The sequence below is a fragment of the Mus musculus genome, chromosome 9 (genome assembly GCF_000001635.26).
Source record: "Mus musculus strain C57BL/6J chromosome 9, GRCm38.p6 C57BL/6J".
NCBI lineage: Eukaryota > Metazoa > Chordata > Mammalia > Rodentia > Muridae > Mus > Mus musculus.
The window spans coordinates 108587054-108598925 of NC_000075.6; the positions used below are offsets into that span (position 1 = coordinate 108587054).

At 50.1% G+C, this 11872-nt stretch overlaps 1 protein-coding gene across 4 annotated transcripts in view; it reads right to left on the minus strand.

Moving 5' to 3' along the window:
• Nucleotides 1–11142, minus strand: part of P4htm (prolyl 4-hydroxylase, transmembrane (endoplasmic reticulum)) — a 19334-nt gene extending 8192 nt beyond the window's left edge. For 3 of the 4 annotated variants that reach the window (NR_151688.1, NM_028944.4, NM_001357465.1), the window contains exons 1-2: nucleotides 10155–10559; nucleotides 9846–9927 (exon numbers count right to left, since the gene is read on the minus strand). Coding sequence is in view for 2 of the 4 variants with exons in the window: in NM_028944.4 (NP_083220.3) it covers nucleotides 9846–9927; nucleotides 10155–10511 (439 nt within the window). In the remaining 2 variants the exon portion in view is untranslated. Of the gene's footprint in view, nucleotides 1–9845; nucleotides 9972–10154 lie in introns of all 4 variants that reach the window. The other variant, XM_011242914.2, reaches the window with a different exon arrangement.
• Nucleotides 11143–11872: the final 730 nt, after the last annotated feature.

An 11872-nucleotide genomic window follows, 5' to 3' on the forward strand; every position in this document is an offset into this window, starting at 1 on the left:
CATGACCCAAGCCATGGCACTGTACCACGACACTGGACACCCTGAGATGCATCTGACCCAGCCCATGACATAGCAGTCAAGGCTATTCAATAGCAGATTTCCTGTTGCCCCACCTTGCCCAAGGGATGCCACACAATGCCCTGCGAGTCTTCCTCTGCCCCCTCTTTAACCCCAAGTGCTTTGAGAAAAAGGGCAGAGGCTCCCAGGTGCAGAGTAGGTAGGATGTGTGTGGCCCCCCAGCCAGGGCCTGCTCTGGAAGGCCAGTTCTTCACTAATCCTTTCATCTTCTATCAGTATTGGGTATTGGTGTGGGGGAGGGAAGAAATGAAGATTTGTTTTTGTTAGTGTTCCTGGCAGAGAGAAGCAAGTACCCTGGGGCAGAGAACCTGTGCATTTTGGGTTCTTGTTCTGTTACCAGAAACTATCAAAGTCTCTTGGATGTCAAGATAGGACAGGAGGTATGCCACCGGGATAGAGACCCCGGGCTCCATTCCAGTAAATGGTGGAAGCTCTGTCTGCCCAAGGGATGCTGGCAAGAGATGAAGCCTAGAGGTCACAAGGCGGCTCGTTCCATCGCAGCTTAACTCGCCTCGCCTCGGAACAGGGAACAGCTTTCGTTCAGCTCCCTCTGGGCAGAGCAAGCCCCTCCCAGAGCTCTGGATTATCAGTAGCGGTGCGAATGGAGTTCTTTCAGAACTCAAAGGCCAGGGCGCAGGACACTGTGCCAGAGGCTGCGGTGTCAAAGAGCTTTCAGTATGGGGCAGGGGGTGCCGGAGGTGGGGGTGGACTGCATGCTCCATCTGGGTTGGAGGTAAAGATCCAGGGTGTGGGGCCCTCCCTTAGCCCTCTCTGGGTGGGGAAGACTAAGAAGCTGGTGGGGGAGGTGCACTGGAAGGCTGGAAAAAAGCCTGGGTTAGAGGGAGGAGGCAGGAGATAAAGGGGGGAAGGGCTGAGGTATGAGATGTGGCCCAAGCAGTCAGCCAGGCTGCAGAGCTGTTGCTAGGTGACCACAGTGCTGTTGCCCAGCAACCAGAGTATTCCTTGCTATAAGGCAGTGCTAGGAACACAAGAGGCTCCACTTGATCACCCCGCTTCTCCCACACCAGAGTCATTAACTTGTCGCAGCCAGGGACAAGCCTTGTAAGCCAGCTGTGTGGCCTTCATAGCCTGCTGTGGCTTTTCCTGGTGAACAAACTATCCTCCATAGAGACTTCCCTGTGTGCTACCATCGATCTGTGTCACAGCAGATGTCAAGACCTCCCACCCAGAGTACCCAGAGTGGGTCTTGACATAATGTCTCCACTATATTCAATGTCATAGTCAAACCACACCCATTTCGAATCATTCCTGAGGGGACCACATAAACTAGACTTGGGATGGGGAGGAAACCCCCAAAACAGGCTGCTGTGGAGGGCACACAGGTGGAGGTTGGGCAGCAGGACCTGCATCTTCATTCCCGTGTCACCTCCCCTGCTATGCAGCATAGCAGCTGAAATAGGGACCATTAGTGACTTGCAGCCTTACCCAAGGCGTCCTGGACATGTTCCCTATCAGGGACTCTGGAGAGTTCACAGTGTGTGAGACAGGCCTCTCTTTCGGTTGTTCGCCATTGCATGTGCCAATAGGCTAGAGGCCCTGCAAGTCCAGGATTCTCCTGTCTCCACCTCTCATTGGAATACCAGAACTACAGGTGTGTCATAGTGTGCCCAGCTTTTACGTGGGTTTTGTGAACTTCCCTGGCAAGCAGTGCCCCACTGAGCCATCTCTCCAGTCCCCACCTTTACTCATCATATACACGTGTGTGAACCATGCATGACACATGTAGGAGGGAGACCTGTGTTCTAAGCTTGAATAGAATTTAAAAAAAAAAAAACCCATACTTCTTTAGGGTGGTGTAGTACTGCTAGAACATCAATAGAAACAAACAAATAATGACAAGCGGGGAGTGGTGGTGGGTACCTGCCAAACCAGCACATGGAGCGTAGAGGCAGGGGGATCCAGGATCAAAGTCAACTTGGCTATACAGACAGTTCCTGGCTTCGTGAGATTCTCAATAAACAGAAACTGTGTAAGGGAAAGGCTTCCCTGGGAGCCTGACTCAGAGGGCAGAGCATCTTAACTAGCCGTGTGGAGAGGCCAGAGAGAGCACTCCTGGGGACAACCTAGCTGACCCTTTAGTCCCACAGTCCAGTCTACAGTGAAGGGCAGACCGGCACCACAGCACACACTCTGGCTATGGGCACTGTGATGTGACTCAAGACTAGAGCGGTTGAATTTGGGATCCCTACCCCCATCAGAATTGATGATCACCATGTAACATGGCTGTTCCCTGATGTCATGTGAGCTCCTTCCAGAACTGCAATACAGGAAGTGAGCGTTAGCAGGAAGGTGCAGGGGGCCACCTGTTGGTAACTACAGTTTATGTGTAGAGCTGAGACCATCAAACCTTGTGGCTGGCTCTCCACCGGTAACACCAACCCTGGTACCATGGATAGGGGCTAGAAATTCTGCCAGGTCTGGGGTCACACAGGGGACCCCAAGTGCTCAGGAGACTGAGACCGAAAAATTGCCAATTTGAAAAGAATGTTATTTATTTTACATGTTTGGTGTTTTGCCTTAATGTTTGCCCACGTACCTCGTGTGCGTGACTAATGACTGCAGAGGCAAGAAGAAGGTGTCAGACCCCCTGGCAGGGAGTCTATAGACAGGTTATGAGTTGACTGAACCTGGGTCCTCTGCAAGAGCAGAAAGTGTTCTTAACTACCGCTGCCATCTCGCTAGCTCCAAAGATCATTAATTTGTGGGTAGGCCTGGGGCACAGAGCAAGAGCTCGCCAAAGAAAGATGAACTGGGGCCGGGGCTGGGTGACAGCTCCATCAGCGGGGCACTTGCCTGGCAAGCGTGAGGGCCTGAGTTGCATTCATTTGTTTTGAGACAGGATCTTACTGAGCTTGGGCTCCCTCTGCCTCTGCTTTCAGGTGCTGGGATAAAAGGCCAACCATGCACAGCTTAGAACCTGTGTTAGGAGCTCCAGCACCCAAGTAAAAGGCTAGGCAAGGATGACCCGAGGTGCCCACTGGCCAGCCAGACCAGCTTAATCAGTGAGTTACAGGTTTAGTGTGAAACTGTGTCTTTAAAAACCGAGGGGAAAGCTGGGCAGTGGTGGCGCACGCCTTTAATCCCAGCACTTGGGAGGCAGAGGCAGGCAGATTTCTGAGTTCAAGGCCAGCCTGGTCTACAGAGTGAATTCCAGACAGCCAGGGCTGTGCGGAGAAACCCTGTCTCGAAAAACCAAAACCAAAAAGAAAAAAAACAACCAAGGGAAAGCTGTTGGTGAGACAATCTCAGTGGGCAAAGCACTCGTCACAAAACCCCGAGCTCAATGCTCAATCCGTGACGTAGGAGAGAACTGACTCCAGAAAGCCATCTTCTGTCCTCCACAGGCAAGTTCTGCATGTGTGCCTGGATCCATGTCCACACCCATGTATAATAATAATAAAAAATAAAAACCGACATTCGGAGTTGACCTGTAGCCTCTGTACATATATGCATACACATGTACGTGCACACACATACATGTTAGACGTGGTGGCTCATACCTAGCATTCCAGCCTTGGGAAGGGGAAAGCAAGAGGATTTTCATGAGTTCATAGTGAGTTCTGAGGCAGCCTGAGCTTCAGTGTGAGGGACTATGTTAATTAGAAAGAAATCCTGCTCCCCCACCCCCACCCCCCGAAAAAGTCACATCATGTCATAGGTCTGTGATTCTCCAGACCTGATACTGGACGGGAGGATGATCAGTTATAAACCCGTAGCTATCGAGTAGCTAGGGCTACCCAGTAAGACCCTACCTCAAAAAGTACAGGGGGAGGGGCCGGTTAAGAGAAAACAGAGCCACTGTAGGAAAGTGATTGTTCTCAGCATGGTGTGGTGGTGCATGCTGTTTTGTTTTGTTTTTTTTTAAGATGTATTTACTTATTTTATGTATATGAGTGCTCTATCTGCATGTACACCACCATGCCAGAAGAGGCATCAGAACCCACTACAGATGGCTGTGAGTCACCACGTGGTTGCTGGGAATCGAACTCAGCAACCAGTGCTCTTAACCTCTGAACCATCTCTCCAGTTTGTGGTGTTGTGGTTTGGTGCGTTCTGGAGGCCGAGGCATGAGGATTGCTGTGAGTTTTGAACCCATCTACATAGCAAGCTCCAGCATAGTCAGTATTACACTGTCTCAAAACGACAACAAAGATTCAGTTTCCGTACAGGCCCGTAACTCCTGAACATGCGAGGAAGAGGCAAGAGGAGCCTGAGTTTAGGACCAACCTGGGCTACATAGCAAGTTCTAAGTCCACGTCTGGGCTACTGAATTATCAGGAAATATAAACAAGCAAAACAAAGCCAGGATGAGAGAGAGAGCTTGTGTGGGCTCTTCTCTGCACTGAAGAATTTTTCTTCCACAGAGATGGGGGGTGGGGGCGGGGGGGGGTGGCTTGTTCCAGTTCACATCCCTTGGGCATCTGGTATGTCACAGATTGGGAGCTAAGAGCAGCAGGGTTAGGCTCAGAGCGAGCCATTCTCCCTAGCTCTGCCTACCTCTTGATGACAGTGGGCATCAGGCCAATGGATGGCAGGCGGGCAAGTACAGAAGACAGGCACACTCTTCTCTTCCCTGGGCACTGTAGCATCCTGGAGCTGCCCGGCTTTAGAACAACCTGCCCTGTGGTTTCTCTTTTCCAAAACTAGATTGCTTTTTGTTTTGAAAGTGGGTATTTTTTTAAAATTATTATTTATTTTATGTATGTGAATACACTGTAGCTGTCTTCAAACACACCAGAAGAGGGCATTGGATCCCATTACAGATGGTTGTGAGCCACCATGTGGCTGCTGGGAATTGAACTCAGGACCTCTAGAAGAGCAGCCAGTGCTCTTAACTGCTGAGCCATCTCACCAGCCCATGAAAGAGGGTCTTATATAGCTCCCCCCACCCGGATTCTTTTTTTTTTGTTTTTTTGTTTTTTTGGTTTTTCGAGACAGGGTTTCTCTTTTAGCTCTGGCTGTCCTGGAACTCACTCTGTAGACCAGGCTGGCCTCGAACTCAGAAATCTGCTTGCCTCTGCCTCCGGAGTGCTGGGATTAAAGGCGTTCGACACCACGCCCGGCTCCCCCCTCCCCCCCCCCCAGATTCTTGTTTAAATATTTGGTCCTCAGTTGATAGAACTGTTTGGAAAGGAATAGGAGGTGTGCCACTGGAGGCGGTGGGCTTTGAAACTTCAAAAGCCCAGGCCAATTCCCAGTTAGCTCTCTGCCTTGAGCCAAGCGGGTCAGATGTAAGCTCCAGTTGCTGCTTCATCGCCATGCCTGCCTACAGCCACGAGCCCCCAAGCCCGGCACGATGCTCATGGATTTACCCTCTGAAACATATAAGCCCCAATAAACTCTGCTCTGTTGGCTTGGTCATGGTGTCTCTTCACAGCTAATGAAAAGTAACTAAGACAGCCAGGCTGACTTTGAACTCCCAGTCCTCTTGCATCCACCTCCCAAGAGCTGGGATTAGCAGTTCACAGCTATAAATGACTGCCTGAATTCTTCCTCCTTAGGCCCTGTCCATTCACTAAGCAGCAAGCCCCTGGGCTTTCTTTCTTTCTTTCTTTTTTTTTCTTTTTTTTTTTTTTTTTTTTGGTTTTTCGAGACAGGGTTTCTCTGTATAGCCCTGGCTGTCCTGGAACTCACTTTGTAGGCCAGGCTGGCCTCAAACTCAGAAATCTGCTTGCCTCTGGCTGGGATTAAAGGCGTGCATGTGCCACCAAGCCGGGCTGCCCCAGGGCTTTCATGGTGAAACCTGAGATATCTCCCAGCAACTGATCAGTAAGCAATGTAAATGTTTGGGGGAGAATGAGGACTCAGAGAGTAAGCTGGGGCTCTACGTGCCTCAGCTCCTGACCTCCAACCCCTCACAACAGTCTTACATAGCCCAGGCTGGCCTCAAGCTTGCTAAGGATAACCTCAGACTCCTGATTCTCTTTCCTCTTCTGGAGTGCTGGGATTCCAGGCCTACACTACTATCCCTACTGTGTTGTTGTGCTTGGTGCTGAAGTTTAAACCTACAGCCACTTTAGACAGACAGGCAAGTACACTACCAGCCGGGCTACATTCCTTCTTCCCATGCTTTTTTTTTTTTTTTGGTGGTGGGGTGGGGGGAGTTGGTTTTTTTCAAAACAGAGTTTCTCTGTATAGCTCTTGCTGTCCTGGAACTCACTCTGTAAACCAGGCTGGCCTTGAACTCAGAAATCCACCTGTCTCTGCCTCCCAAGTGCTGGGATTAAAGGCATGTGCCACCACCGCCTGGCTTTCCCATGCTTTTTTAAAGCTTGAGGTTTTTTTGTTTTGTTTTTAAGATTTATTTATTATGTATACAGCTGTATATGCCTGTATGTATGTCTGCTGGCTGAAGAGGGCACCAGATCTCATTACAGATGGTTATGAGCCACCATGTGGTTGCTGGGAATTGAACTCAGGACCTCTGGAAGAACAGCCAGTGCTTTGAACCATCTCTCTAGCCACTAAAGCTTGTTTTTGTTTTTTTTTAAAAAAGTAAAAAAAAAAATTTTGTGAGTGTGTTGGCTGCATGTATGGATGTATATCACACGTGGTGCCTACACCCTGGAAGTGCTGGGTTCACCGGAACAGGAGTTAAAGCAGTCATGAGCGGCCGCACGCACACACACTACCTACATGTGTGTCTTGGGTGCCCGGGACAGGTCCTCTGCAAGAGAAGCCAGTGCTCTTAACCACAAACAATTTCTCCAGCCCTGTGGATTTTTGGGTTTTGGTTGGTTGGTTGGTTGGTTGGTTTTGAGACTTGGTCTCTTTGGGTAACCCTGACTGGCGTGGAATTATTTTTAGACCATGTTAGCCTTGAACTCAGAGATGTATCTGCCTCTGTACTCTGCCCGCAGCCCCCTCAACCCCAGTGCTGGGATTAAAGGAAGCCATAAAGCCTCCAATGTCTGTCTGTCTGTCCGTCCGTCCTGGTGTTGTTTTGCTTGTTGACACCCACTTCTGATATGTAGCCAAGGCACAGACTTGCTGTGTAGCCCAGGTTGGCCTCAAACTCAGGATCCTCCTGCCTCTCCCTCCCACATTCAGGAGTTACGCAACCCTCCTGAGGTTGCTGAGAGCCTCAGTTGTACCCTTTGAAAGTTTTGGCAGAACCTGGGTCCCATTTTGATGGCCCCAGCAGAGGGTTTACAGTCCTTTCATCTCTTCTGCCTCTTGTAATTTACTCTTGGGGACTTCAAATCTGGCTCTTTAGTTATCTTCTTTATAGGACAAGCTGCAAATTCCAAGGCCTCTAGTCTTACAGTTCACCTAAGCTAACACAAACTTGAATTAGACATATACATGCTGGCTAATGAAAGTCAAACACTCGAGCATGTCTGCTCATGGGCCTGGATCTCCCTTTCTCAAGACCTGCCAGGCTGGATCTTCACTGTCCCTCAGGAAGGCCCACTTCCTCTATCACAAGTCTCAGCCCAGGGCAAAATTCTGCCTCCTCTGTGGTCACTACCTTATCACATCCAGTTAACTGTTTGTCCTGTTTCTTTCTCATTACAATGCCAGCTTCAGAAAAAAGCTGTTTCCAATGCCTGAATTAGGACCTGATACAGGCTTTACGCTATTCACGGTAATATTGATGATAACAGTTCACAGCCTTGTAGACCCTTCTCACAACAGCATACACAGGACAATCGCTATTTATAGCTCTTATCCAGAGCACCCGCCAGGGCCCTCTTGGCCTGACAGTAGAAGCATGCATTTGGCTTTGCACAGACCTCTTCTTGTTTTACATTTTTAAAGACTTTTTTTTTTAAATTTATTATTTTATGTGTACTACTGTTTTGCCTACATGTGTGTCCGTGTACCACGTGTGTACCACGTGTGTACCACGTGTGTGCCTGGTGCTTGAGGAGGTGTTGATCCATGTGGATGTTGGGAATGGAACCCAGATTCTATGTAACGAATAACAAGTGTTCTTCACCACGGAGCCAAAGAGAAGATTACACGCACAAACGAATAAAGGCCATCTCTTTAAAAAATGAGAAGAGACCGGAGAGTTGGCTCCGTGGTGAAGAGCACTTGCTGAGGTTATCTTTGGCCAGTATCTGCTACTAATCTGTCGCCTTCCAGAATCGGGGCAGTGTGGGAGCCTGGTAAGCAGGGCAGAGGACAACTTGTGGGACTGGGTCCTTGCTTTCTACCATGTGGGTCAGGTGTTGTAGCACCTTTATCTGCTCAGCCATCTCCTCAGAGATCTCTTTTTTTTTTTTTTTCCATTTTTTATTAGGTATTTAACTCATTTACATTTCCAATGCTATACCAAAAGTCCCCCATATCCACCCACCCCCACTCCCCTGCCCACCCACTCCCCCTTTTTGGCCCTGGTGTTCCCCTGTACTGGGGCATATAAAGTTTGCAAGTCCAATGGGCCTCTCTTTCCAGTGATGGCCGACTAGGCCATCTTTTGATATATATGCAGCTAGAGTCAAGAGCTCCGGGGTACTGGTTAGTTCATAATGTTGTTCCACCTATAGGGTTGCAGATCCCTTTAGCTCCTTGGCTACTTTCTCTAGCTCCTCCATTGGGAACCCTATGATCCATCCATTAGCTGACTGTGAGCATCCACTTCTGTGTTTGCTAGGCCCCGGCATAGTCTCACAAGAGACAGCTACATCTGGGTCCTTTCAATAAAATCTTGCTAGTGTATGCAATGGTGTCAGCGTTTGGATGCTGATTATGGGGTGGATCCCTGGATATGGCAGTCTCTACATGGTCCATCCAGAGATCTCTTAATGCTCTCTACAAACTCCATTCCTTAGCAGCCAAAGGCAGCCCTGGGTCTGCTGATTCACACCACCAAGGCCATGTATAGATTGTTTTTGTTTTGTTTTGTTTGTTTGCTGTCATTGTTGTTTTGATACAGGTTTTTCTCTGTGTAGTCTTGGCTGTCCTGAAACTTGCTCTGTAGATCAGGCTGGCCATGAACTCAGAGATCTACTCGCCTCTGCCTCCGAAGTGCTGGGATTAAAGGCAGGTGCCACCACTGCCCAGCTAGGGTTGCAGAAATTTAACCCAGGCAAGGTCTGTGGACATAGTGCCCTCCCCATGTTGACATTGATAGTCTTTGGAGGACTTGGGGGGGTCTCCACAACACCATGGTTAGGTGTTTGAAGCCTATCATCTACTAAGAACTCAGAAAACAGGAGCTGTGTGTGATGTGGCTAAAATGGGTCACCCTAATAGGCTCTGCCCATGAAGGGTGAAAGACAGGAGTCCTAAGAATCTTGAATACTGGAAGCAAGAAGTTGGGCCTTTGAATGGTGCCCCTCTGGGGGGGGGGGGGCCGCTGGCTTTGAGGGTTGTCAGTTCATTCCAATATGGACGGCCTGATTCTCATCAGACCACAGGATTAGCTTTGGGAATGTGATCTCCCCAGAGGCCCCCGGGTCAGCTGGCACCTGGTTATCAGTCTCTCACCCTGCCCTGATCTGGAAGGTGATAGATTCGTAGCACAGACTGCCCAAAGATAACTTCAATAAACAGTTGGAACATTTGTCTCAGGGTCGTGCTGCCCAGCCTATGATGGAAGGGTCCGCTGAGGGAAGTGTGGAAAACGAACCTCTCTGTCCGGTTACGGAAAAGGAAGCTCTATTTTAGTAAACTGGATTCAGAGAGCGCATCTACGAAGCAGCCATGTTCAAAATAGTAAACACACGGTCAAAAGAAGCCTTGGGGTGGACACTGCAGCCTCCCCGGCCCTTCCCAGAAGTGTCCTGCAGACTTACCAAAAAGCAGCGGCTTGAGGCTGAGGGTTCGGATGAAGTGATCCCTGCCCGCGACCACCTGGACTTTCCGCTCATATCCCACCTAAAGGAAAAATACACAGCAGGCAGCTGGTGTGCCAGGCCGCACTGCTCAAGAAAAAGTCCCGTGTCAGGGAGCGACAGTAGCAAAGTAAGTAGGCGCGCGCGTGACCCGCACACAGTGATGCGTGGGGCACCGTGGTGGCCCAGAGCTGAGCCACGGTTCCTTCTGGCTCGGCTTGGCAGTGCTTGAAGCTCCGCTCGGGGCGGGAGAGGAGGGGATGTTCTTACCTTGATGCCCTCCAGCCGGGTGAGGGGACCCAAGGTTGGCACTGGCTGGGGGCTCTGCTCGCGGCGCTGGGGTCCGGGGTCTGTGCTCTCGTCTCCGTTGCTGTAGTGCACGAAGAGCAGCAGGGCCAGCACGTTGCCCAAGTACAGGTGCACGAACACCATCAGCACCAAGAAGTAGGCACGGGAACAGATGCCCCGCGGCTTGCACAGTGGCCGCACCGGGGCGTCTTCACTATCGCCTGGTCTGGTCGCTGCCCCGGAAGGGCGATGCTCCGGTGGTAGCGGCCACTGAAGATTTGAGGCCTCCTCGACTGTCTCAGCCTCAGGCCGCTGCACGGTCGCCACCGCTGCCGCCATGGCGCCCAGGTCGCGCGCGCGCCCAGGGGAGGGGCCGCGGGGGTGCTCGCGTTGCGCAGTCGCTGGGACCCGGACGGCAGAGTCAGCGCGCCCGGCGGTCACTAGGAGACGGTGCTCCGGGATGCTGTGCCTACACGGAGCCGCACCCATCGGTCCATACTGAGATCCTGGGACCTCGCTCACACCCGGCTGGTCGTTTATGGAGCTGTATATACTCCAGTGCAGAAGGCCATCCACAAACATGGAGGCACATCAGCGGAGCACCGTTAGGACAGACACCATTGCAACTAGTAGTTTCTTGGTTCCCGGGAGAAGACGCCCCCCCCCCCCCCCCCCGGCCCCAGAAAGTGTAGTGGGCATTTTCTCACTCTTGGGAGAAGGGAGTCAGAGAGTGATAGAAATGGGACATACGACATAGTGGGATGCTGAGGCCAATGACTGCACACTGGATGATGAGATTATAGAGCAGTTCCCACGAGTTCGATTTATTTAACTAAAACATTTTATGTCTATGGGGTGGTTTGTTTATGGGTATGTGCACTCCATGCATGTCTGTATATGAGGACAGAAGGGGCGTTGGAGCTGGAGAGACTTACAGACGTTTTTAAGTCTCTATGTTGGTGCTGGGACTAGAACCGGTGTGTTCTCCAAGATGGATCTTAGCTAAAGAGCCTCTCTCCAGCTTCCGTTTTTGCTTTTATTAAAATTTTTTTCTTGTTGTTTTTTGTTTGTTTGTTTGTTTTGTTTTGTTTTGTTTTTTCGAGACAAGGTTTCCCTATGTAGCCCTGGCTGTCCTGGAACTCACTTTGTAGACCAGGCTGGCCTCAAACTCAGAAATCCCCCTGCCTCTTGCCTCCCGAGTGCTGGGATTAAAGGCATGCACCACTACACCCGGCTTATTATTAAATTGTTTTTAAACAATACACACAAACAAAAAACCAAACCAAACCAAAAAAAAAACCAAAAACAAAAAAACAAAAAAAACACCCCAAAACAAAAACCAACCCAGACAGGGTCTCATATAGTTCAGGCTTGCTCATCAAACTTGAAAGGAGCAGAGGATAAATTTATTCTCCTGCCTCCACCTCTCAGATGCTGAAGTTAGGGCTGGAGAGATGGCTCAGTGGTTAAGAGTACTGATTGCTCTTCCGAAGGTCCTGAGTTCAAATCCCAGCAACCACATGGTGGCTCACAACCATCAGTAATGAGATCTGATACCCTCTTCTGGAGTGTCTGAATATATATATTTTAAAATGCTGGAGTTACTAGGTATGCACCAAGATATTCAAGATATTCTTGAAGGTCCTTCGGCAGTCAGACTGGACCACTGAGGGAATCCTGCAAGTCAGACTTTGGTGAGA